Below are 24,086 nucleotides of genomic sequence, written 5' to 3' on the forward strand. Positions count from 1 at the left end.
TTACTTTTAAAACATTTTGGGGCAGATCTTGCACAGCTGCACAAGTCTGTAACCTCTGTCCCAATGGGGAAAGAGGAAAACATGTTTTTCTGTTCATATTGAGTTCTGCAGTTCAAACAATTAAATTAAAAGTAATCAAATAATGTGAAAATATGAATAGCTTTACTCAGTGTCTTTCTCTGACTGCTAACAGAAGTGTACTGCTGACTGATTCAACAAAGGAGAATCAATTTGTAGGGAAACACCCCCCCCCCCCCCAAAACACACCTTAGGGGTTCACATCACTGAAGAGATGCATATGCAAGTACAATCACAATTGGCAAGCCATAGCTCTGCCGCATTGAAAAAAAAGCTATGGGTGAAGATGATTTGGATTCCATTTTACAAACGCTATTGACTGCATACACTTTGCATGCAAGTTCCTATGGGTTGCAGACAAAATGAGCCATGTGCCATGTGATCATACCCATAGGGACTCATATGCAAAGGGTATTAGTTATTTCTCTTTGTGACCAAGTCCTTAAACTCTGGTCTCTAGAGTTTTAGTCCAACGCTCAAACCACTACACCACTCTGACTGGTGTGTACTTTGGTATCGATAATCAGTGCGATTAGGTCTTTATTTTCCTCTTTTCTTGCTATAGGTCTTCACAGTGCCTAAAATCCTGCTCCAAAGGATTTTGTAACCCTCCGGGGTAGGTTTTGTGGAAGAGTCACTAAATTTAGCAAAAAAGATGAGATCTAACAAAATATATCATTAACAGAGGCCAAGAATTCTAAAAATTCTGAAAATTAATGAAACAACTTACTTATAATAGCCTTTTTTAGAGGCCATGTGAATAGGTAATAACCCATTCTTATTGGCTTTGTTAGCATCAGCACCCTGAGACAAAAGGAACTCCACAATATTCTCATGGCCATTTTTAGCAGCTTCATAGAGTGCAGAGGCTTTGTCACTGGCTTGGGTATTAATATCAGCTCCTAAGAATGAAAGAGATACAAGATACCAGTTAGTTTCAGCAGATTAAAGTCAGCTGGTTATGTCTGTTATAGAGAGGAAATCCAGACTTCTCCTGGCATCATGTTAGTGTAGTAGCATAAACAATACACAAACTGATTTGAACACAACAGAGAATATCTACAGACAGAGAATCCCTTGCTCACTAAATAAGAGGGAGCAGGTTCCCTTTGGAGTATTTCTTCTTCTTCCGCAGGTGGTTATAGCAATATACAGAGTATGGGAATAATTTATTATTTGTTTATTGGAAGGCAGTTGCCCTCCAACTCCAGGCAATCTTGGATGACACACACTTCCTTGACCCATTTCAAGCCGGCTTCAGAGCAGGATACAGAGTTGAGATTGCCTTGGTGGATGATCTCTGTCTCAACACCAACAGGGGGGGTGCGTGGTTGATGGTATCAACCTTTGATGGCCTTTGATACCATCAACCATGGTGTTCTTCTGGGAATCAGAGGCACTGTGCTTCAGTGGTTCAGGTCATATCTGTTAGACAAGTTCCAGATGGTGGCACTTGGGGATAGCTGCTCCTCAGAAAAAAGAGCTGTTATGTGGCATCCCACAAGGTGCCATTCTATCCCCAATATTTATATGAAGCTGCTGGAAGAGATCATCCATAAGCATGGGGGCGGGATGGTATCAGTATGCTCATGACACCAAATACATTTCTCCATTCCTTCAAAAATAGCTTCAGCTAAGGATAGCATGTCTCCTCTGAAGTAATGCCTGGAGAAGGTAATAAACTGGATGAGGAAAAACAAATTGAAACTGAATCTAGACAAAACAGAGGTGCTTGCCATCAAGGGTCCTAATCTGGGGATAGAGGTAAGTCAACCAGTTCTGGATGGGGTTACCCACCCACCCCGCCCCGAAAGACTGTGTTTTCAATTTGGGAGTGCTCCTGGATCTCTCTCTCCCAATGTCAGACCAGGTAGATGCGATGGTCAGGGAGTACTTACTATCATCTTTGGCTACTCTGCCAGCTGTGTCCCTTCCTAGAATTGGAGGACCTTAAGATGGTACTGCATGTGCTGGTAACCTCAAGGTGCGACTTCTGCAGTGTGCTTTACATTGGGCTACCTTTGTACTAAGTTCAGAAACTACAGGTGGTTCAAAATACAATACCCAGATTGATTTCAAAAATATCTAGGTGTGAGCATATTATATCTATCCTAAAATCACTCCACTAGTTTCCAGGCAAAGTGCAAGGTGTTGGTATTGACCTTTAAAGTCCTACATAGTTTGGGTTCAGGTTACCTATAGGATCTCCTTCTCCTGTACAATCCACCCTGCACACTTAGGACCTCTGAGGGGCATCCACTCCAGCCTGCCAGAACCCGACTGGCAACCACTACCCAGATGACTTTTTCATTGGCCAGCCCAAAACTGTGGAATGACCTGCCAGAAGAGCTTCAATAGCTAGATCAGCTGTCACAATTTAAGGCACAAGTGAAGACTTATCTCTTCTGGAAGGCCTACTCAGACAGTTTTAATGGCAAATTTTAAACTTCCATTTTATGTCTAATGTTTGTTTGTGTGTTTTAATGTGTATTCTGTGGAAATATGTTTTAATATCAATTAAAACATGTATTATAAGGAGTATTTTTAAATGAGTGTTTTGTTTATCTTTTGCTAATGCTGTTTTAGCAATGTTGTACCCCATCTCGAGCCGTGAGAAGAGGTGGGGAAAAATAATGCCTGACTGCTCACTGAAGGCAAGGATATTAGAGGTAAAGATGGAGTACTTTGGCCACATAATGAGAAGACAGGAAAGCTTGGAGAAGAGAATGATGCTGGGGAAGGAAAAATTGAAGGAAAAAGGAAGAGGGGCCGACCAAGGGATGTTATCCTTGAAGTGACTGGCTTGACCTTGAAGGAGCTGGGGGTAGCCATGACTGACAGGGAGTTCTGGCATGGACTGGTCCATGAGGTCATGAAGAATCAGAAGTGACTGAACAAATAAACAACGAAAACATGTCAAATGTATTAATTTATAATTGCTTTACTTCCATACCGTGCTGGAGCCACATGCTGGTGGTGGATGAATGTTATAGTTCTCAACTTTTTACTGATATAACTTTTAAAAAAATAAGATGAAGGCTTGATGTTTGTACCCATGATTTAAATGGCAAATGTGATGCTATGTATGATGTGTTTGCTTGGCTACAATGAATTCAGTGCCTATGTCAGGGCTTTATGTCTCTGTCAGAATATTCATATTGTACAGCAGAGGTCCTCAATCTTTTCAAGCAGAGGGCTAGTTCATGGTCCCTCAGAGGGTTGGAAGGCGGTGTTTTATAGTTTGTTGCTGTCTGCCTTCAAATTGCTTCAGACTTAGGGTGGCCCTAAGGCAAGAATATCACAGAGTTTACTTTTCAAAATGTATTCAAATGAAATTTGATTTTGTCTTCATCTGAAGTACTGGGAAACAGAATTTACTCTGGAACTTCCAGGAATGGAAAGCTGGAGCAGGGTGTATCTGGCCTGATCCATTATCCACACACTTCCTTTAGCCTCACACTTGTATTGCTAATCAAGAGCAGCTTTCTCACAAAGACCTTCTGGTGATGTTGCTTTTTATAAGGTGACAACAGTACACTCAGCCATGTGACCAGGAAAAGCAACATCACCAACAAGCCTCTGTGAGATAACTGCTTCTGATGGATAACACAGTGATGGCAGCAGCAGCCCCAAGCACTGTTGGCCTGGCAGGCCATCTGGTCACAAAAAAGGCTCTGGGGACATTCCAGTGTTGCATGACAGCAGCTCCAGAATAGTATATTTCAGATTATTTGGATAAGTGTCGATGTAGCCTTTGTCATCTCAAAGTGATTACTTGTAAAGAGCTTTTGGGGGGGGGGGGGGGGAAAGCTGAGGGAGTTATGAGATCAGATTGAGGACTGCAAAGACCCTAGATCTACATGTACTTTCTCCATCATAATATAATGTGAAATTCTAATATGCCAGTCAGTCAGTTATCTCTTGCTTGGTCACATAGGCTGCAGTCCAATGTACACTAAAATTGAGAAAAAGCCTCATCGCACAGTGTGGGACTTAACTTTGAAATAAACATGCATAAGCTTCAGCTGCAGAGGTCTCTGCCAAAGAGAATCTGCTTCTCTTGCAACAACAGAAAGTCCTCTGTTATGTTTGGCAGTTTTAAGATAACTGTAGCTAGGAACACAATTACAAAGTCCTAAACCAGGCTACTTCTTAATGAGAAAGAAATGGGATATTTATTTCATGGCAAACTCTCTGCATCGTACAAGTAATAAAGTTATTATTAGAGGGACTTTTAGTGCTTGGAATAGTTGTACAGTTTTATTAGATTTTTCTCTTGTGAATCTTTTGCTAATACTGTTCACAGAATTGTAAAGTTAGAAAGATCTCAAAAGTCATCTAGTCTAACTCCCTTCTAATGCAGAAAACCCACAGCAAAACCATCCCTGGCAGATGGCCACCCAACCTTTTTAAAAACAGCTTCCCACAAAGGAGTACATGCTGCATTTTATAGATGTTTATTGCACCATTGAAATTTTTTTATCTTTTGGAACTTAAACTAGAAGCTCTTTTGCACTGCAGTTTTTGTACTTTGATATTAATTGAAATGGCTACATTCTATGAGGATGTTGGATTTTTAGTGCTGTGAGGGATAAATCTGTGCCAGAGAGCTATCAGCAAACTATGTACAGATCTCAAAATCCCATAGAATGCATCTTCCATTGTTCAAGTAGTATAAACATAACTCACTGAATTTACTCTTAACATTTTAAAGATTAAATGTCTTGCTAATGAAACCAAATTAGGAAAAAGAGTGTAAAGTTATATTATTAATTTGTTAGAAAATGTGACCTGTGTCTCCAACAAGGAAAAAAAGATCCAAACATGCCTTAGACTGCATCTAATTTTTTTTCCTCCCATAGGTTGCAGTGGGAGGATCTTCTTGCTGAATGGAAAAAAATGAGCATTAGTAGGGGACTGTCTATGTCAGAATTGCCAGGCTGGTTTTTGGCTAAGGGAAACTTCTTTCTCTTCAGGATCCCAACCTTAACTGATGAACTAAGGACATGTGAATTATCCAGAAAATGCTGCTGTACTAATGTGTCTAATGGTTCTAATGGTTCAAATAAGACAAATATATTATGAGGTCTCCAATGTAATCACAACAAATGTTCAAAAAAGGTCAAGTTTTTGTACAATTCATTTTGTGTAGTTCCTTGATCATTCATTCAGTCATTTCCAACTCTTCATGACCTCATGGACCAGCCCATGCCAAAGCTCCCTGTCGGCCGTTGCCACCCCCAGCTCCTTTAAGGTCAAGCAAGTCACTTCAAGGATAACATCCATCCATCTCGCATTTGATCGTCCCCTCTTCTTTTTTCCTTCCATTTTTTATTCCTATGGACTTCTAAATCTTATTCAAAACATCTCCATCACTACTACCATAATATAAAATGTAACTTTGTCTTTTTAATGCAAAATTGTGAGGTATTGATGCATATTAAAGGCTAACAACCTTATCACATGGGGATGTCATTTTGCAAGTATGGTAAAATGACAGGCTCAGCAACACTTTCCCCATTATACAGGGGAAGCGTCGCCCAAATAGGGCAGAAGTGTGCTGGCTCCATCAGAGCAGGCACAACACAGGAAGCCTCCCATGTTGCAGGGAGAGTGTCCGGCATTGTTTTTTTGACCCCAGTTGGGGATGGAACCATAGCCGAAAGTCACACAGAGTCATGTGATGGCTGACGTGAGGTTCCGTTCTTGAAGAAGGCTCTAAGCATCTGCAGACACTTATTTTCATTAATGTGATGAGGTCATAAGTCCCATATTTAGTATCAACTGGATTAGTTCCATTGACTCATTGAAATCATTGCCACCACTGATTAAATTTCCACTGATTCATTGGGGCTGTTCTGCTTGGAACTAACAATTCAATTTAGGCCTTTGTTATCTGAAAATTATGTCTTTGACCTCTTTGTTTGGAAATGTTGCCTGATGGTATCAAAAACAACTATCCTCCAAATCCTATATTACCTTTTGAAAATCTCATTGTTCAGAAATTACTAATCACTTTCCAAATGTAAGTCACAGTACACGAAATGTAGGTTTTCTGTTCTACTTACCACACTTGGCAAGGTATCTCAAAGCTTCTAAGTGACCACTCTCAGCTGCCACAAATAAAGAAGTGATTCCATAACAATTTGCAGCATCAATCTTGACGCCAGCTTTGACCAAATGTTCTATTATGTCCAAATCATTTCTAGCAACAGCTTCATGGAGAGCAGTCCATCCCCGATTGCAACGGTGATTTGCATCAGCATTATACTGCAGTAGCACTTGGACGGCTTCAGCATTTTTGCGTTCACAGGCTGTCAGTAAAAAAGAAGATTGGGTTTATTCTAGTGTCATTCTATGGCCATGGCTGTATTTACACTGCAAAAATGTAACCATTTTATGCCACATTAACTACCTCAACGCTATGGAATTCTGGAATTTGTAGCTTTGTGAGATACGTGCTCTTCTCTGTCAGATAGTTCTGGTGCCACAACAAATTACAAATCTGGGAATTCCATAGGAAGAAGCCTTGTCATTTAAAGTGGGTTCAAATGTTCTGGAAATACTTAATGAAGAATTGAAATAAAATTTTCCATTGCTATTAGTTTACAATTTTTAAGTTCTGGATGAATATGCACGTTTCTGCTATACACATCATGCCAGCACAACTGGTTTTGTAAACAATTGTTATTTCTAAAATATAATCCATGAAAAGTTCAATAGTAGCCATACAACTAGAAAAGAAAATGAGAAACCCAATAATATAGGAAAGAGAGGAAGGAAGGGAACTAGAAAGAACAAAAAGAAGTATGAAGTCATAACTACAATTAAGGCAACATCTGTCACATCCATGTTGAAGGCAACATCTGTGGTTTTGAACACACTTTCCTTGAAGCAGGAAGAAACTGACTTAAGTTGGAAGCATGACTACATCTATCGTAGGTCCTGTCTGTATTGCCATATAAAATTTATTTATTTATTTACTATATTTGCATACCACCCTTCTCAGCCCTTAGGTGACTCAAATGATCTACTTTGAACTGGATTATTTGGCAGTGTAGACTCATATAATCCAATTCAAAGAAGATATGGATTATTTGCTTTGATAATTTGGATTATATGGCAGTGTAGAAGGGACACTAGTTGAGATAGTTTAGAATTGCTTTAAGGTCAGACTCCTGAATTAGCATCAGGTGTATTGTTTGGTTATATTTATGACAGATTTGTAATTTACAGCTCTTTGAAACAAGACTCTTAGTGTTATTTGTTGCCAAATTGCAAAGATTTTCAGAAGTAGTTAGATTTCTGGATGGGCCTTATGTTTTCATAACATGCTTAATAAAAGGTATTATTAGAAATATCTGAAACACTTTAAAATTTTTGGATAACAAGAAGCCACTTTTCAAATAATTTTTTTCCAATGAAAAAGCTTTATTGTAATTCTAATATGTAATATAAACCAAAATGCTTTCATTTTTCAAATGGGTTTTGTTGCAAAGACATCTGGGAGATGTAGGATTTTAGATATGACTGCTAAAAAGGAAATTGAAACTTTTATCATGTGCATTTGTGGGCATATCTAAACTAACCAGTAATCCAGAGCCTGTACAGAACAGAAACTGGAACCCTTAGCAGTTGCTGCTTGGTCTTCACCTGGTCCAGCCAAGCCAAGGCCACATCTGCCCCACTGAACTGTCACCTCACCTTCTATGTTGCTGTCACTCCATGTGAGCTCCTGGCCACTGCAAGCACCCTATGTTGACATCAGAAGGTGCGTCAACACATCTCAGAAGAAGAGGTGGTAACAGTGGAAACAAAACCCAATCCATCCTATTTCCCATGCACTGATGGGTGTGGGGAGAAAAGGTAACGGCAATAGTGTCCCCTATGGACGTGATCCAGCTGTCCAACAAAGTTGCAGGATACTCTGGAGTTTGAAGCATTCCTTGAATTTTCCTGAAGCAGGGCAGAGCCAGATTAACCTGCCATAATCCGCAGTACTCATCAGATGTGGAGGAATATCATTAGAATAAGGCTTGTTGTTCAGCTGGAGATCATAGAATCAAAGAGTTGGAAGAGACCTCATGGGCCATCCAGTCCAACCCCCTGCCAAGAAGCAGGAATATTGCATTCAAATCACCCCTGACAGATGGCCATCCAGCCTCTGTTTAAAAGCTTCCAAAGAAGGAGCCTCCACCACACTCCAGGGCAGAGAGTACCACTGCTGAATGGCTCTCATAAATTAAACTGCATCAAATCAAATTTACTGTAGTAAATTTTGAATTTGTGTGATTTGTGAAAGGATGATAGCATTTCTTAAGGGCTAACAATAACTGAAATTTGGTCAGGTACAGGATTTACTATCAGCAAAAGAGACTGATGTGTTATCTTTTTATAGAATCTAGAGAAGACTATGAGTTCAGCCGGAGGTATAATTGTGAACAAAAACAGCAAGGGGAAGAAAGGGCATCCTTGTGTTTTCCCCATCTGTCCTGACCATGACTCATTCCCTGTCATTTACTCTAATCGCTATCCACAAATTAATCTATCCCCTTTGTATGAGTGAGACAAACATGTGTAGAAAATTATGTTTTCCCAACTGAATACTAAAATCCATTTGATTCTATCAAACAGCTTGATGGAATCAAGTAATATCAAGGCCATGCCCGTTTCTGGAGTTTGAAAGAATGTAAAAATTTCATAGTTCTATATCTAGGCATTGAAGTTGTCTTACTCTAGAAGACAGGTGCTCATCTGCAGGCAGGCATGTGTTTAAGGAGGCTTCTCACCTGTTTCTACTCTAAAGGAGAAGCACTTGATTGCAGGCAGGCGCAGGCGCTTTCTGGCCACACATGCACACACTCTCTTTCCAAGGCAAGGAGGCAAGTTCTCATTCATACTCTAGAGGAGGCACTCAACTGCAGGCAGGCGTGTGCGCTTTCTGGGCCAGCACACCACACACACTCTGTCTTTCCAAGTTAAGGAGGCAATGGGCAAGTTTTCATTCTTACTCTAGAGGAGGTGCGTAGCTGCAGGTAGGTGTGCATGCTTTCTAGTCCTGCATGCCACATACACACACACTCTGTTTCCAAGGCAAGGAGGCATGAAGTGCCATGTGCTCACGAAAAGCAGGCTAGGAGCCGGAATCAGCTCCCTCTTGCTTTCATGTCAAACTGATTTCCCTACTGGGAGGGGGCTTCCCGTTATATGCTCCTGAAGGTAACAAAAGTAATGAAAGAATGGATAAAATGAAGGGAAACGGTTCCATGCACAACTCTGCTGGAGAACTGAACTGGGGCATTTTGACAGAAAGTGAATGATAGATGGCTGTATTTGTGAATTGTACAAATTGTCAAAAGAAAAAACAAAAAAATGCCTTCATTTCTTATTAGAGAAATTTAATACTGGAAGCATTTTCATATATAAAGACAGCTCTAAAGGTCAGCTCTGTACACCTTTTGTGTAAACATGTATGGTAGTTTTTCACCCCAGATTTCATGTCAACATGCTGTTTACTTGGGGGACTCAAGACCAATGAGAAGAGGTCACTCACCTTTATAAAGTGGCGTCTCCCTAGATTTGTTTGCAATATCAGGTTCTGCTCCTGCCTGCAACAATACACGCATGCAATCAATATATCCTCTGTTTGTTGCTATGTAGAGTGCCGTTTCCTCCTGAAGTGTACGCTGATCAATTGTCCCAGGGTAAGCTATTGAGAAGACAGGGGGTTATAAGTAGCAGCACACATAGCACACATAGATAAGTCTACCATCAGTAGCTATTATGATGATTCCTATGACAAAGACTACATTTTATATGTACCCTTATGACAGCATGGAAGAATTTCCTGTGTACTTCTGTCAAAGTTGGTGAATGAATCAATAAAATTCAATAGCACAGTGATAAATAAAGTCTCATTTTTAATTTTATATCACCATTTTCACTTGAACTAGGGCTGTAGTCTCTGTGGACCATACTGAACATCTAAACAAGCCTTGTAGAAAATGTATTCATAGTGGTGGCACAGCAGGTTAAACCACTGAGCTACTGAACTTGCTGATCAAAAGGTTGGCAGTTTGAATCTGGGGAGTGGACTGAGCTCCTGCTGTTAGCCCCAGCTTCTACTAACCTAGCTGTTTGAAAACATGCAAATTTGAGTAGATCAATAGGTACCGCTCTGGTGGGAAGGTAACAGCATTCCATGCAGTCATGCTGGTCACATGACCTTGGAGGTGTCTACGGGCAACGCCGCTTCTTTGACTTAGAAATGGAAATGAGCACCATCCCCCAGAGCTGGACATGACTAGACTTAATGCCAGTGGAAACCTTTACCTTTACCTTTTATATTGTTTTCTTTAGCATTGCTTTATATTTATAGTTGGCTATATATCCCTATATCAGCAGAAGGTGGAATGAAAAGAAAGTAAATAAATGAAATACTGTACTTACATTTATGCAGCAATTTCAAGCAACATGCTTGCCCATAGTAAGCAGCTTCATGGAGCGGCAACCATCCATCTTTGTTAGGCTGTGCCAGATTTCTTCCTGATTTTATCATATCATACAATGCATTTTCATCTCCTTCCTTGATTGCTGTCACTAGAGGATCTACCACTCTTTAAAATAAAATGTAAATCTAGTCACTTTTTGCAGAATGTTATTTATATTTTCATCCTGAAAGTTGACATATGGTTATTTGTGTGTGTTGCACATAGAGTGGATCCACATTATCCACTGGGGGTTGTTTCCAGGACCCCATGAATTATAATAGCATAGTAAAATGGCAAATAATAAGTTTTACTTCTTTTGGATTTCTTTCTCAATATTTTAAGTTGTGGTTGGTTAAATTGGTTGGATGCAGAACCTGTGGATACAAAGGGGTGATTATTTCCAGAACTATACAGAGTGCAATGTACAGGGTAATCTACAGAAATAATGTTTTCTATTGCGGGGAAATTGATTCACTTGATAAGAAACAAGACAACAACTGAAACAAAAAGTTTAATTGCCCTGAAACAGAAATAAGTATATACTAACTTCATAAAAGTTGTCATACCATTTATTCTAGAGGTGTCCTTATTATATTGGGCTACTGGACTTCCCAGGGATGTTTAGAAATACAACAATTATTGCAACCTTAGAGGCACAATCAGAAAGTAGGCATATTGCATAATAATGGAAGCAAAGCAAATAACAGCATATGACAGAAGCAAAAGGACCCAGCAACAAAATAGAAAGAAAGCCAAAACATAAAACACCAAAAGATGAAGACCGACACTTTGAATTAACTCATTTTTCAAATAATTTGCTCTTTTAATTAGTTATCTGTTGCAGTAATGAATGTTAGCAGTTACTTTTTAATGTGAGGATGCAAGTCATTATTTTTCATTTGAACAGGGATGGTTGTCTATGGTTATGCATTATTTGGACTGTGCTGACCAATGGGAAGGGAGGAAGAAGGATCACATTGTTGGCTGCAATCAGAAGGGATTGCTTTGAAATGTATTTTGCTTTTCCTCCCAGAATTTCAAAGGCTGGCCATTTGTGGGAATGAGACAGCACAACTTTAAGGATAACGTTGTGAATTAGCTTTTGGACGACAGTAACAGTAACATGACCTCTTGCTTGATGGGATCAATTAACAAAGTAACTGGTCTCTTTCAAAGTGACATTCTAAACTCCGATGAAAACAGGTGTACAGAACTGGAGGAACTGTTATGGAGGTGTGTCTAACCTCAAGAGACTGAAAGCAAAAACCAAGGTTACAACAACATTTGTCATAGAATTCCAATATGGTGATGACAATGTGTGCGCATTTAGAAGAAGACCTACAAACCACTCTAAACACCTGTGCAGAAGCATACAAGAAGCTCGGCCTGTCATTGAACATTGAGAAAACCAAAATGCTCTTCCAGTTTAGTCAAGACAATGTTGACCATTTCCGCTACCTTGGCAGCCACCTCTCCAAAAAAGCCAACATTGACACTGAAATACAACACCGCCTGAGCTTTGCGAGTGCAGCATTTTTCTGAATGAAGCACAGAGTGTTTGGGGACTGCAGTGTCCATAGGGATACCAAGATTAGGATAGCATATATAGATCAGGATGCAGATATTTACACTACACTCACTGCAACCTTATAATATTTATCACTCTTCTTTCAAAGATTCTATTTTCTTCATCTGCTTTCACTTACCTTTAAAAATACATTTGATACAACTCATTCCCAATCCCCCAAACCAAGGGTTGTTATTGGGCAAGAACTTGAATTACATTAGCCCTTGTGGGTTCCTGGAGGACTACACATTCCAAACCACCATGTCCTGCGCTCCCAATTTTTGGGGTGATGATGCTTTTAAAAAAATCTTAATTGGCTAATAACTTCCTCAAGCCTGGGGGTGTTACTACCTTTTTAGCAATATTATTTTGTTATATTATTGTTCCAGTCACTGTTTAGCATTCTTTAATTTTGGTTCAGGCATACATCCAATTCCCTAGTAAGAAAATTTCGTCATTTTAAAATGGTTTAGCCAAGTGTTTAGAAGCTGAGGGGATGCAGGAGAAGGATGCGGGCTGATAAATATAACTGTGTCCTGCAATTCATACCAAGAACAATAAGTATGATCTGACAGTTGTATGAAGTTTGATCTGCTACCTGTTTTTAATGACAAGACTCAGCTTATAATAATAATAATAATAATAATAATAATAATAATAATTTGTGTCAGGAGCGACTTGGGAAACTGCAAGTCGCTTCTGGTGTGAAAGAATTGACTGTCTGCAAGGACATTGCCCCAGGGGATGCCCGGATGTTTTGATGTTTTACCATCCTTGTGGGAGGCTTTTCTCATGTCACCGCATGGGAGCTGGAGCTGACAGAGGGAACTCATCTGTGCTCTCCTTGGATTCGAACCTCCTCCCTGTCAGTCTTCAGTTCTGCTGGCACAAAGGTTTAACCCATTGCACCACCGGGAGCTCTAATAATAATAATAATAATAATAATAAATTTTCTGTTAGTATTTGCTGAGAGTCTTTTTCTTGTCACCCAGTAAGCCTAGTCAGCTCATGCAATTTAGTGAGAATGAATTAAGCTTTCAAGGAAAATTGTTGTAGGCAAGAAAGGCCTAGAAATCAGTTTAAGGAACCTAAACATTTCTGATATTATTGTAAAATATTTCAGCTTAATTAAATTTTATCTTTTCCTTTAAATCAGTCAAACACAAGAGCAAAATACTAGCCCTTTTTGAGCTTCACGTATTAAGTTGTTGGGTGAAAATGCAGCCACATTTTCTAAAAGCACTCTATGCCACTGTGAACAAACACAACAATTTTCTGTATACCAATGATCGCTAAGATCAGATTCTTCTATTCATTGTTTTGATGATCTTAAACACATAGTTTTCCTATTTGCTTTTATTATAACACAGACCGAATGGCAGCACAGCTAAAAATAACTTCAGTGAGGTTTACCTACTCTTTTCACATGGGAAAAGGTCAGACTAAACCAACTGCAAGACAACCATCCTGTTTCTGACTTCAATCGCTTTAGTATAATGAAGTGTTCTACAAGGTATAAAAATGATGGCATGAAGTTAAGGTGATGGTTTTAGGACTAGTGGGGGTATGTTAGTTGTGGAGAATGAAAAGGGCAAACTGTAGGAGAGAATGTAGAAAGTTAGCAAAGTTCCTCTCAACTAGTTATGTAAAATCTCAGGAAAGCATCCAGTAGTTTAGTCAAGACAAGCATACAATGAAGGAAGTGATTTTAATAAGGAAAAGGGGGGAATATTTGGGAGGGGAACTTACTCCGGCTGGGGTGAAGTGAACAAGGTGCCGTTATATCTCCGTCTTAACCCCTGAGATGACCCGGAGCTGGAAGCTTGAAGCTGGCTTCCGGACTGTGCAGCCTGCCTGAAGTGACGATGGCACGAATGAAACAGCGAGAAATATTCTGAATATGAAAAACAAGTCATATCTGGATTTCTTGAAGGAGGGCTTGGAGATGGAGAAAGAAGCCAAAGGACAGCTATGGGAAGGACCTGCAGCAGCCCCTCTGGGGTTTAGAACAAAAGAGCCTCGCTTGCTCAAGCCCTGGTCTCAGCTGCTCTCTCAATTCTGGATTATTTTTGGCCTTCAGAGGAAGTGTCAGGGGATTCAAATGACCATATAAGACAGCAAAGAGATTAAGCCCACTGCTTCCATGCAGAAAGCTGGGAAGGGGGTTGAAGATATTCCTTACCTCAAGGAGCAGCATATATATATGGAATTACACTTAAAAATGTACCTGTTCCAACTTACATACAAATTTAACAAACCTACAGAACCTATTTTGTTTGTAACTTGGGGATTGCCTGTAATCATATTCAGGTTTAACATCTATTCATAGACACCTTGAATAGATGTTAAAACATACAGTTTTAACTGAAAATTTTGCATTTTGGGAGTGTTTTGAACTGAACTTTATACATTCAGGTCCTTCAAAATGTTCTCTAGAAGAGATACACAGGAGAATATTTTTGATATGTTGGGATCTTTTGATGTTTCCTGCATAAAATGCAACCTCTGTATTCATGTGACTGGTATTAATTGTTTCATTTATCCACCTCTTTCAAAATATGCCCTCTCTAGATGTTTTCTAGGTCTTCCAGTGAGACTTGATTGTATTCTTGGGCCAATGGTTTTTCATCTCAATAGGGTTCACTATTATCTGCAGATCCATGCAAAGGCCAGTAATGCATCCCCTGTAGATGTGGTTTCCTCTCCACACTGTATACAGAAACTAAATAATATCTTTTATAGCTATTGAGTTGTATTACAGAAGATCTGACAAAAATATGAAGCTTGAAGGGGAGGGATGGGAAGAGTGCATTCTCTAATGAGAATGCAGGACTTTCAACATCTTCCCTTGTTTCCAGTTTCCCTTGTTTCCAGTAACTTGAAAACAATAATTTGAAACCTTTATGCAGGAATGGAATTGCACTGGGTTTTGCAAGGGTACTTTGCTATGACTCAGTGCTAGGGAATCATTGGAATTATAGCATTACAAGGTATTTACTCTTGTGTGCCAAATAGTACTAACACCTCACCAAACTGCAACTCCCATGATTATGGTATAATGTACCCTAAGTCTTGAAATCGCTCTCCTCACAACTGCAAAAGAACATATTAGATGACTTTACCACAGTTTAAGTCACCTGTTACTCCCAATTTTGAAAAAGCAAAGTCAGCATAACTAATTTTAATCTTATCAAGTTTACTAAGGTCAGATTTCCCCTAGAGGACCTTCATATATCTATCTAATTGCTCTCATTATCGAGAGTTATCTGACCTTATTTGTAATTTAAGAAGAGTATGCATGATAACTACTCTCAAGGCTTCACACAAGAAAATGTCAAGGGTTTACAGGAAGGACTTCATGGTTTCTTACAAAGTTTCATGTCATGGTTACGAAGTATTGTGCTGAATATATATTTTAGCATTGGAACCAACACTTGTATAATCCTGAATAGTAAAATACATATGAAATACAGTGGGCTGTTCGTATCTCTACAGATATTTTATTCTGGGACCTCTGTGGATACCAAAATTCATGAATGCTCAATTCTAGTTTTATACAATAACATAATAATAATAATAATAATAATAATATCCTTATATAAAATGGTAAAATCAAGGTTTACTTTTTGGAATGTTTTTCCTTTTGGAATATTTTAAAATTGAATCTGTTGATATAGAATCAGTGGTTACAGAGTATTGGTTGTATTCTCAGAAATTGCCTTAACCTAATAATAATAATAATAATAATAATAATAATAATAATAATATAGACTCTATTTGTAACCCGCCTTATCTTCCCAAGGGGACTCATCTCACCTAAAGATTAATCTAGGGAATCGGGATATATTTCTTGAAGAATACATTACAGGCAGTCCCCAAGGGAAAGGGGTCTCTACTGAAGCTTTATCACCAATCCTTGTTTCCAGAACAAGTCAATTCTTTTCAAAATCCAGTTATCACAGAAATAGAAAGTGTGGTGAAATCTTCTGAGCAGGGGATAGGACAACAAAACAAGCACCACATGGGTGTTCAGCCTTCCCTATGCTATCAAAACATGTGTGTATGTGTGTTTGTGTGTGTGTGTGTATGTGGCTCCCTGTGGTTAAACCACTGAGCTGCTGAACTTGCTGACCAAAAGATTGGTGGTTCGAATCCGGGGAGCAGGGTGAGCTTCTACTGTTAGCCCCAGCTTCTGCCAACCTAGCAGTTTGAAAACATGCAAGTGCAAGTAGAGCAATAGGTACTGATTCTGCAGGAAGGTAACAGAGCTCCAAGCAGTAATGCTGGCCACATGATCTTGGAGGTGTCCACTGACAATGCAGGCTCTTCAACTTAGAAATGGAGATGAGCACCTCCCTCGAGAGTCAGACATGATTAGTCTTAATGTCAGGGGAAAACTTTATCTCATATATATATATATATATATATATATATATATATATGGCTGAAGTTATATAGTCTGTTCCAACTTACATACAAATTCAACTTAAGAACAAACCTACAGAACCTATCTTGTTAATACCTTTGGGACTGCCTGTATTTCTATTATAAATGGATGCATTAATTTATTAGCCAATGCAGAACTGGAATGGGGAAAGACAAAAGTATTGGGAAGGGTTGTGTGTGCTTAAATTTATATGCACTATCAGTGTATGCACTATCAAAAATCTCTGGTCAGATATTTCACATAAAATTATTTCATAACCTAGCAGCTGGTATTTAAACCTTGATATCACTAGTTCAGTATTTAAACCTAAAATGTTTTATTTTAAAAGTGCATTCTGCTCTTTACACCAAGGAGCCGAATCGTTTCCCAGAAAATCCCATTATTGGCTGAATTGAATGAGTTTTGCTTCAGAAATGGACAACACTCAGACACCATAGATGACCAGATTTGATATGCTACTATAACATCAACAGTATTATATTATTTATAGACTTTTTACACAATCAAGATTCTGGGATGATTATCACTAGATGTCTGGTTCCTTTTTCAACCACACACCCCTTTTCATATTTTCTTTTTCTATTATTTGCATTATGACATTGTTTCAGGCTGTAAGAAAAACTAGAAGTCCATACTCTTCTCGGGATTGTTATCTCTTTTACTTCCTTTCAACCTCTGAATGAATATTTGATTTTGTAAATAAGTTCTTCAGAGATTAGGAATCAGGGTTATTGTGTAAAAATAGTCTATTTTGCTATTAAAAATAACGGAATTCTTTTACAGAATAGAAATGAAGGTATATCAAAATCTGGAAACAAAACATAAAATAACAGGCTGTGACATAATTGCAAAGTATTTGCGAGGACGCTTCAAACAAATTATGTCAGCACATAATTTGGATGCAGACACTGAATAGATTGGACATTCCTATAGAAGGTATTGGCTCCACCTTTATGAAACAACCACATATCTGCATAATATTACTTAATGTTAAAATTACCTTTGCCAAGGATAAATTGGAAATGGTGGATTATGATTACAAGTTGGGTTTGCAATAACTTGGTTTCTTGGGGCTGCTACGATGTTCTTCTGTGCAGCTACCTGCTCAGTGTGATCTTCATTCAGACTTTGTTCTATGGCCATCTGAATGAGCTCATCTTCACTCATGCTACTGTACAGGCTATAGTCGTCATGTCCTATCGTTCCTGTTTGTGGATTTCTTGGCACAGTAATCTGTGTCGTCATCTTATGCTTTTCTGTTAAATCAGGTAAAATAGAAAACCTAGAAGGGAAAACAAATTGGTAGATCACAAATGGTGGAATCATGGGTATTGCAGAAGAACTGAGTAGTACAAAGTATGTTCTCTACTTTTCTGTTCACTTACAAATTTTGAAACATGAAAGTTGAATGCTGCAATTTCTGTGAAATTTAAATTTCATTCTTGTAGAATGCTGTGGTCAGCAGAAAATAAATCCAAAATATTGGCTGAGGCAGTGACACCTTTGCTTACTGATGCTTCTGTGAATACACACTTTGTTTCAAGCATTATTAAAAATATTGTGCATAAATTTAATAATAATGAAATATATATTTATACTCCATCACCATCTTCCATAGGGACTTGTGGCGGCTCACAGAAGCACTCCAAGTGCCACATGCAGACAACAATACATAAGTATAAATACAATGACATAAGTATAATCAACAGTGCAAAAAAATCTCATTAATAAAGATATAAACATTTGAAAATTATAAAATTCCTAAAATGCAGTGGATCACAGTGAAATTACCTTCAGGCTAAGTGTATAATGTGTATATGAAACAGAAATAAATTTCATGTTTAGACACGGGTTCCTGCTCTGAGATATAAGCAAGTATTCCAAAATAAAATAAACAAACAAACCAAGATAAACACAGAACACTTCTGGTTCCAAGAGATTTGTAATTCTCCTTCCTACTCTTTATTCTAAAAGCTATGGTCATGTTACTTCCTTCCAATATATCCAACAAGTTACTGTGAGTATTTGCAATGGGAGGCAATAGCAGTATTAAAGACAGATATGATGATGTTTTCAAAACTTGAGTTGGGTCTTTTTTGTTTTCTTGTTTTGGAAAGCAGCTTATTCCCAGTGGTTGTGATTGAGTTTCAAAGCATCATGCTTTCCCTAGAATCAAAAGGGGCCTCCTGTTAGAACTGTCACGTATCAGCTCTCCCTCCTCCTTTTCCTCCTCCTTCTCCACCTTCTCCCTTGAGTTGTGTCATTCTTTAAAAATACTCTGCTTGGGTCAGGTTGCAACTGACATTTGCCAAATGTTTCATGTGACACATAAAGCAAAATAAACAGCATTCAGGAGGTCACCGTGTGAGGAGGAACATGGCAAAGGAGAATGTTCTCTTCAGTAGGGTACAGCATGACTCACAATGGGTGTTTGTGACAGCACTGAAAGGGTTGTTTGGATATACTGAAAAGCAATATGAGACTGTTTAAAGACCAGATGCATATATACACATGTGAGTATATCCCACTCCATCCATGTTTTCAAAAATTCTGACAACCATTTTCAACTGTGTAGGTGATAGTCACAGGGAGGTAAACCTGAAATTATGAATTCAACTAACACAGAGGTTAGTTGAAGCAGGGTAAAACATTTTAGCTTGCCTTTTCACAAAAAACAAAAAACAAACTAACTCTCCATTTGACATCAATTGATCAGTGAAATGACGCAAGAGAAAAAGTAACTGCTAGAAACAAGTTAGTTGTGTGTGAAAGAGATTGATGCAAATGATGACAATGATGATTAAAATGTCTATACCTCACTTCATATTGGAAGAACTCAGAGTGCCTTGCATTAGTTCAACTTAGTTAAATTTAACACAATAAAAATAACAATTTAATAATTTTAAGAAAAATTAAAAAGTTAAAAACATCTACATTTATATATGTAATAGTAATAGTAGTTTTATTATTTAGCCCTTAGGCCATATCGCAATATCAAACAAAACAACAAGGCTTGATAAGACTTGATTGCACTCTATGTAGTAAGTTAAAATAAGACACTTATAACAATACAATACATAAATTTGATAAGATATAATGAAACTGATAGAACGGAGTATATACATCATATTTCCTTATCACCCCTACAATTTACCCAATCAGCCCTACATTTGTGGATCTCAGATGCATTGTATTGTTCTGAAGAGGTTTGCCAGAAGGGATTGAGAGAGTGCGCCTATCCCAATCACTCATGCAGGCCCGTAGCCAGGATTTTGATCGGGGGGGGGGGGGGCTGAGTCTGAGAGAAAGAGGGTCTACCCTAGCAAACCTTTTGTATCGTTACCCCAATACCCCCATGCATATGGAATATATTGAGCATGGTAATCAGATCATGATATGAATAAACATAACAGTTGAAATAATGTACCAGTAAGGCCTTCTTGCGGACCACCATGAGAATTTGAAAGGGGGGCTGAAGCCCCTCAAGCCCCCCCCCCCACCCCCGGCTACATGCCTGCACTCATGGGTTTCATGTATGTATATATATATATATATATATATATATATATATATATATATCATGTATACATGGAACCCATGAGTGATCTTGGGATAGGCACACTCTCTCAATTTCTTCTGGCAAACTTCTGAACAAATCTTGCCAAGAAAACCCTGTGATGGGATATATCTAGAGGACCATAGGACACAAGTTACCTAATTTAGTTACCCAATTTTATGTTTCATTGATTTGAAAATATTGGCTATTTCTGGAAACTTTCTTTGCTGGTGCTGAAATATGTTAATCTACATTCAGTTCTTTAGTATCAGTGGCTGATACCAAATGACTGATTTCCTCCTGGGCACACAGAAAAATGGGTGACTTGGAAAGTGCTGAACAGACTGCGTTCTGGCACCATGAGATGCAGAGACAACTTTAAGAAATGGGGCTACAAAGTGGAATCCACAATATGAGAATGTGGAGAAGAGCAAGCCACAGACCACCTACTACAATGCAACCTGAGCCCTGCCACATGCACAGTGGAGGACCTTCTTATAGCAACACCAGAGGCACTCCAAGTGGCCTGCTACTGGTTAAAGGACATTTAATAGAATGCCAAGTTTGTAAACTTTGTGTTTTTTTAATGCAATACAACTGTTTGGTTCGCTCCTGACACAATAAATAAAATAGTTCTTTAGTATAGTCTGGATTCACTAGCACTGTGAACTGTTGGTACATGTTAGCCTAGCATCATTACTTTTATTTATTTGCAAGTAAAAAACATATGCACCCCACATATTCAAGGTAACATGACTGTATTCTTAACCCCCTCAATGGCTGTTACAGAGACGAGGGGGAAGGCATGCTCTCTGTTGTTGCGGAGGGTAGGATCAGTTTGTAGTTACAGGGGGTGGGGGAGGTTTCTAGTAAACACATTACAAGGCACATCTTGACAGTAAGAGCAGTTTGGCAATTGAGTCAATCACCTAGAGAAGTGATGGGGTCTCCATCTCTTGATGTCTTCCAAAAGAAGCTGGACAGCTACCTTCTGTGGATGCTGCTGGTTATCAATCATACAGGTGATGGTAACTTCACCTCCAACATAGACAACAAAGGGCATTTCAAGGGCAAAGGTATAGCCTCCAGTTTGGCATAAGCAACATGCCAACTATGTTGATTCCACACAGCACCGTCCGCTTTGGTTAGATAATGGCATCTCTGAAGAATTACACTGACCTCAATAAGATCAACTGAATGACTTTACTTAGTCTCATCTCTATAAACAGTAAGTTGGAATTCTTCAGGTCCAAATGAATAAGCTGAAAAAACCCTGATCTTCAACTTCAAAATCCTATTTATTTATTTATTTATTTATTTATTTATTTATTTATTTATTTGCTGTATTTGTATACCGCCCTTCTCAACCCTGAAGGGGACGCAGGGTGGTCCACAGTGTTGGCAACAATTCAATATCATCAATTAAAAAAAAACCAGTATAAAACATCAAAATGGACCCTCCCCCGATAAAACATTAGATATTATTAAACACATCACATAAATTAACATCACATGCCATACAAAGACATAGCCGTTTTCCATAAACAGTCCTGGGTAATTGCACTTTCAACGTTCAATTTAACTTTAAATATTCCTATGATGGGCCGAACACTTGGTTCCATGGCCAGATCTTGAATTTGCCATTGCTTTCATTTTTCAATCCTGTGATAGTTTGCAAAATTTACCTAGTTAATTTGAAAAAGTAATTAAAACAATTGTGCTATGAATTAGTGTTAAAAACTAATTGGTCCCTTGTTCTTTTTAAAAAAAATGAATTAATTGTATTTCTTATTACTCTTATTATTTAAGAGATTATATATAGCTACAGAAGAAGGGAAACATATATCTATATTTCTATGTGAGTGCAGATTGACTAAGAAAAGGATAGGATGTTATTGCATAAACTTAAGATTTCTGCACACATTTAGACCATTGCTTTTTAAATGATGGATCCCAACCCAAAATGGGGTCCTCTTAGCTTAATGTTGGGGTCATGAAAAATGTGTTAACAATAAAAGCTTTCTGAACTCCAGCATTTTTCACAAATGATGCAATGTTTCCACCATGCAGTGTTTACAGTGTACTCTGCATAAAATGCTTCAGCTATACTCCACTGGGAAAAACATCAGCCTGTTTAGCAAGCCTTGCAAAAGCTGGTTTATTACAGTAAATGTTTGGCTTTTATTCCTATTTTATATACCTATATAATTGGGGTCATATAAAATTTTCTCAGGTTGAAAGGGCTCGCAGTGTAAAGTAATCCAGACCACACAGATCTCCAAATGAGGTTCTCACAAAAAGTTTCTGTAAGTCAACTTCTCAGTTTGGTTTCATAGCCCTGCCTTTTATATCCTTCATGGTTATATGTGATGTGAAAGAATATACAACTGATTGTCCAGAAGTTCTCATCACAATATTGTATGTTTCCGCAAACATATTTCCCAAACACCAGGATGAATGTGCTGACCTTCATAAACTAATATTTTTAGACGGGTCAAATATAATGTAGGTCAGCAGCAGACAAATATATTTTTATCACAACATTTCTTATGAGCTGGGAAAACACAGGGGACAAAGTTTTCAGATGATGAAACTTTTCTGAGTAAATAAATCCCCTCCGTCTACAGCTGTCGAAATCCATCCAACTGTTTATGAAGTGTGTTTGGCATGTCTTGGACACCACCATCAACATGAGTCAGTTTCAGTCCCTATCCTGTTTTACACTGTACCACTTTGCATCTACCTATTCTACTTTATTATCTTGGTAAGTCACAGAAAAAAACCTGAATATTTGGGTGGAAAAAAATGTAGTTTATGATGGCTTTTCTTCTTCCCTTTAGGATGTGCAATGAGCAGACTTCACAGATATTCAGATTCCTGTGTTAATAATATTCACCTCTGCATAAGTTTCACAAGCAAAGGACATAAACATTCACACAAAATAGATAAATGGATATACTGAGGCATAAACTGCATATTCAGAGGTCACAAATCAGTTTGGCATCAAAATATATTTTACTCTAAAGCCCACAAAATAACGTCAACAGTCCTTTGTTTTCACACATAAGATCCTTTTTTCATAGTTAATTCAGCACATTTAGGTTTCTGGAGAGAGGAAGCATTTTGGATGTTCTACCCAAATGACAAGTTCCCTAACCAAGCAAAATACATTTAAAGCATGCATTGTGTTACCTTGTGTTTTCCGTAGCAAGTTTGCTCACAGAGTTATTTTCCTTGGAGAATTCTTAATTCATAAAACTGCATTCCTCTTTGGATGCATCTCTCTCCCGTCTCTGTGTGTTGATAATCTGCAGAGCAGCTCTAACTCTCTCTGTCTTTGAAGTCTGGAGTTTATTTCTGGATCACCCCATGATCGAGGATCACAGCCAAAATATAAGTTGCTCTGAATCTCAGATTTCCTATGTGAAGTTTTTGAACACAGTGACTTCTACAGCATCATCTCCAGATCTCTCTTCAACATTATAATCTGTAGAACTTCATTATGCTCAACATCATTTTGCTAAATGTCACAAGGCAAGGATTTTTGCTACATCATTTATTTATTGCCTTGTACTAGTAAGCCATATATGGCCATGTTGCTGGAAATTAAAGAAAGAGAGGAAAACAAGGTAGTTTTGTAATGGATATGGTCAGCCTGAAAGATTTTAGGGACTCTTTTTTAGAAGATTGGTTGGATCTTTATGCATACTTCTTTCAGGGATAGGAAATCTGTGGCCTTTCAGCTGGTGTTGCACTCCAACTCCCATTGTCCTAGACAAAATTAGAGAGGATGGGAATAGTCTCACAACATCTGAGGCAAAATAATTCCTGGCCATACACTAAAGCAGTTCCAGGGAAGCACACACCATTTTCTTACAATTTTATTATCAGAACAAACCTGTATTTTTTATTTAGATCATTTGTATCCTGTCCTTCACAACCCTCGAA

General features: G+C 38.3%; 1 protein-coding gene across 2 annotated transcripts in view; it reads right to left on the reverse strand.

The window, feature by feature from the left end:
* Positions 1-23,515, reverse strand: part of ASB2 (ankyrin repeat and SOCS box containing 2) — a 39,125-nt gene extending 15,610 nt beyond the window's left edge. The window contains exons 1-7 of one of the 2 annotated variants that reach the window (XM_060756273.2): positions 23,331-23,514; positions 17,583-17,864; positions 13,885-13,989; positions 10,528-10,694; positions 9,632-9,787; positions 6,147-6,392; positions 809-980 (exon numbers count right to left, since the gene is read on the reverse strand). In XM_060756273.2, the coding sequence (XP_060612256.2) occupies positions 809-980; positions 6,147-6,392; positions 9,632-9,787; positions 10,528-10,694; positions 13,885-13,989; positions 17,583-17,827 (1,091 nt within the window). In that variant the 5' untranslated portion in view covers positions 17,828-17,864; positions 23,331-23,514. Of the gene's footprint in view, positions 1-808; positions 981-6,146; positions 6,393-9,631; positions 9,788-10,527; positions 10,695-13,884; positions 13,990-17,582; positions 17,865-23,330 lie in introns of both variants that reach the window. The other variant, XM_060756282.2, reaches the window with a different exon arrangement.
* Between the last annotated feature and the right edge of the window lie 571 nt (positions 23,516-24,086).

The sequence above is a fragment of the Anolis sagrei genome, chromosome 1 (assembly GCF_037176765.1).
Source record: "Anolis sagrei isolate rAnoSag1 chromosome 1, rAnoSag1.mat, whole genome shotgun sequence".
In the NCBI taxonomy this organism is placed as follows: domain Eukaryota; kingdom Metazoa; phylum Chordata; class Lepidosauria; order Squamata; family Dactyloidae; genus Anolis; species Anolis sagrei.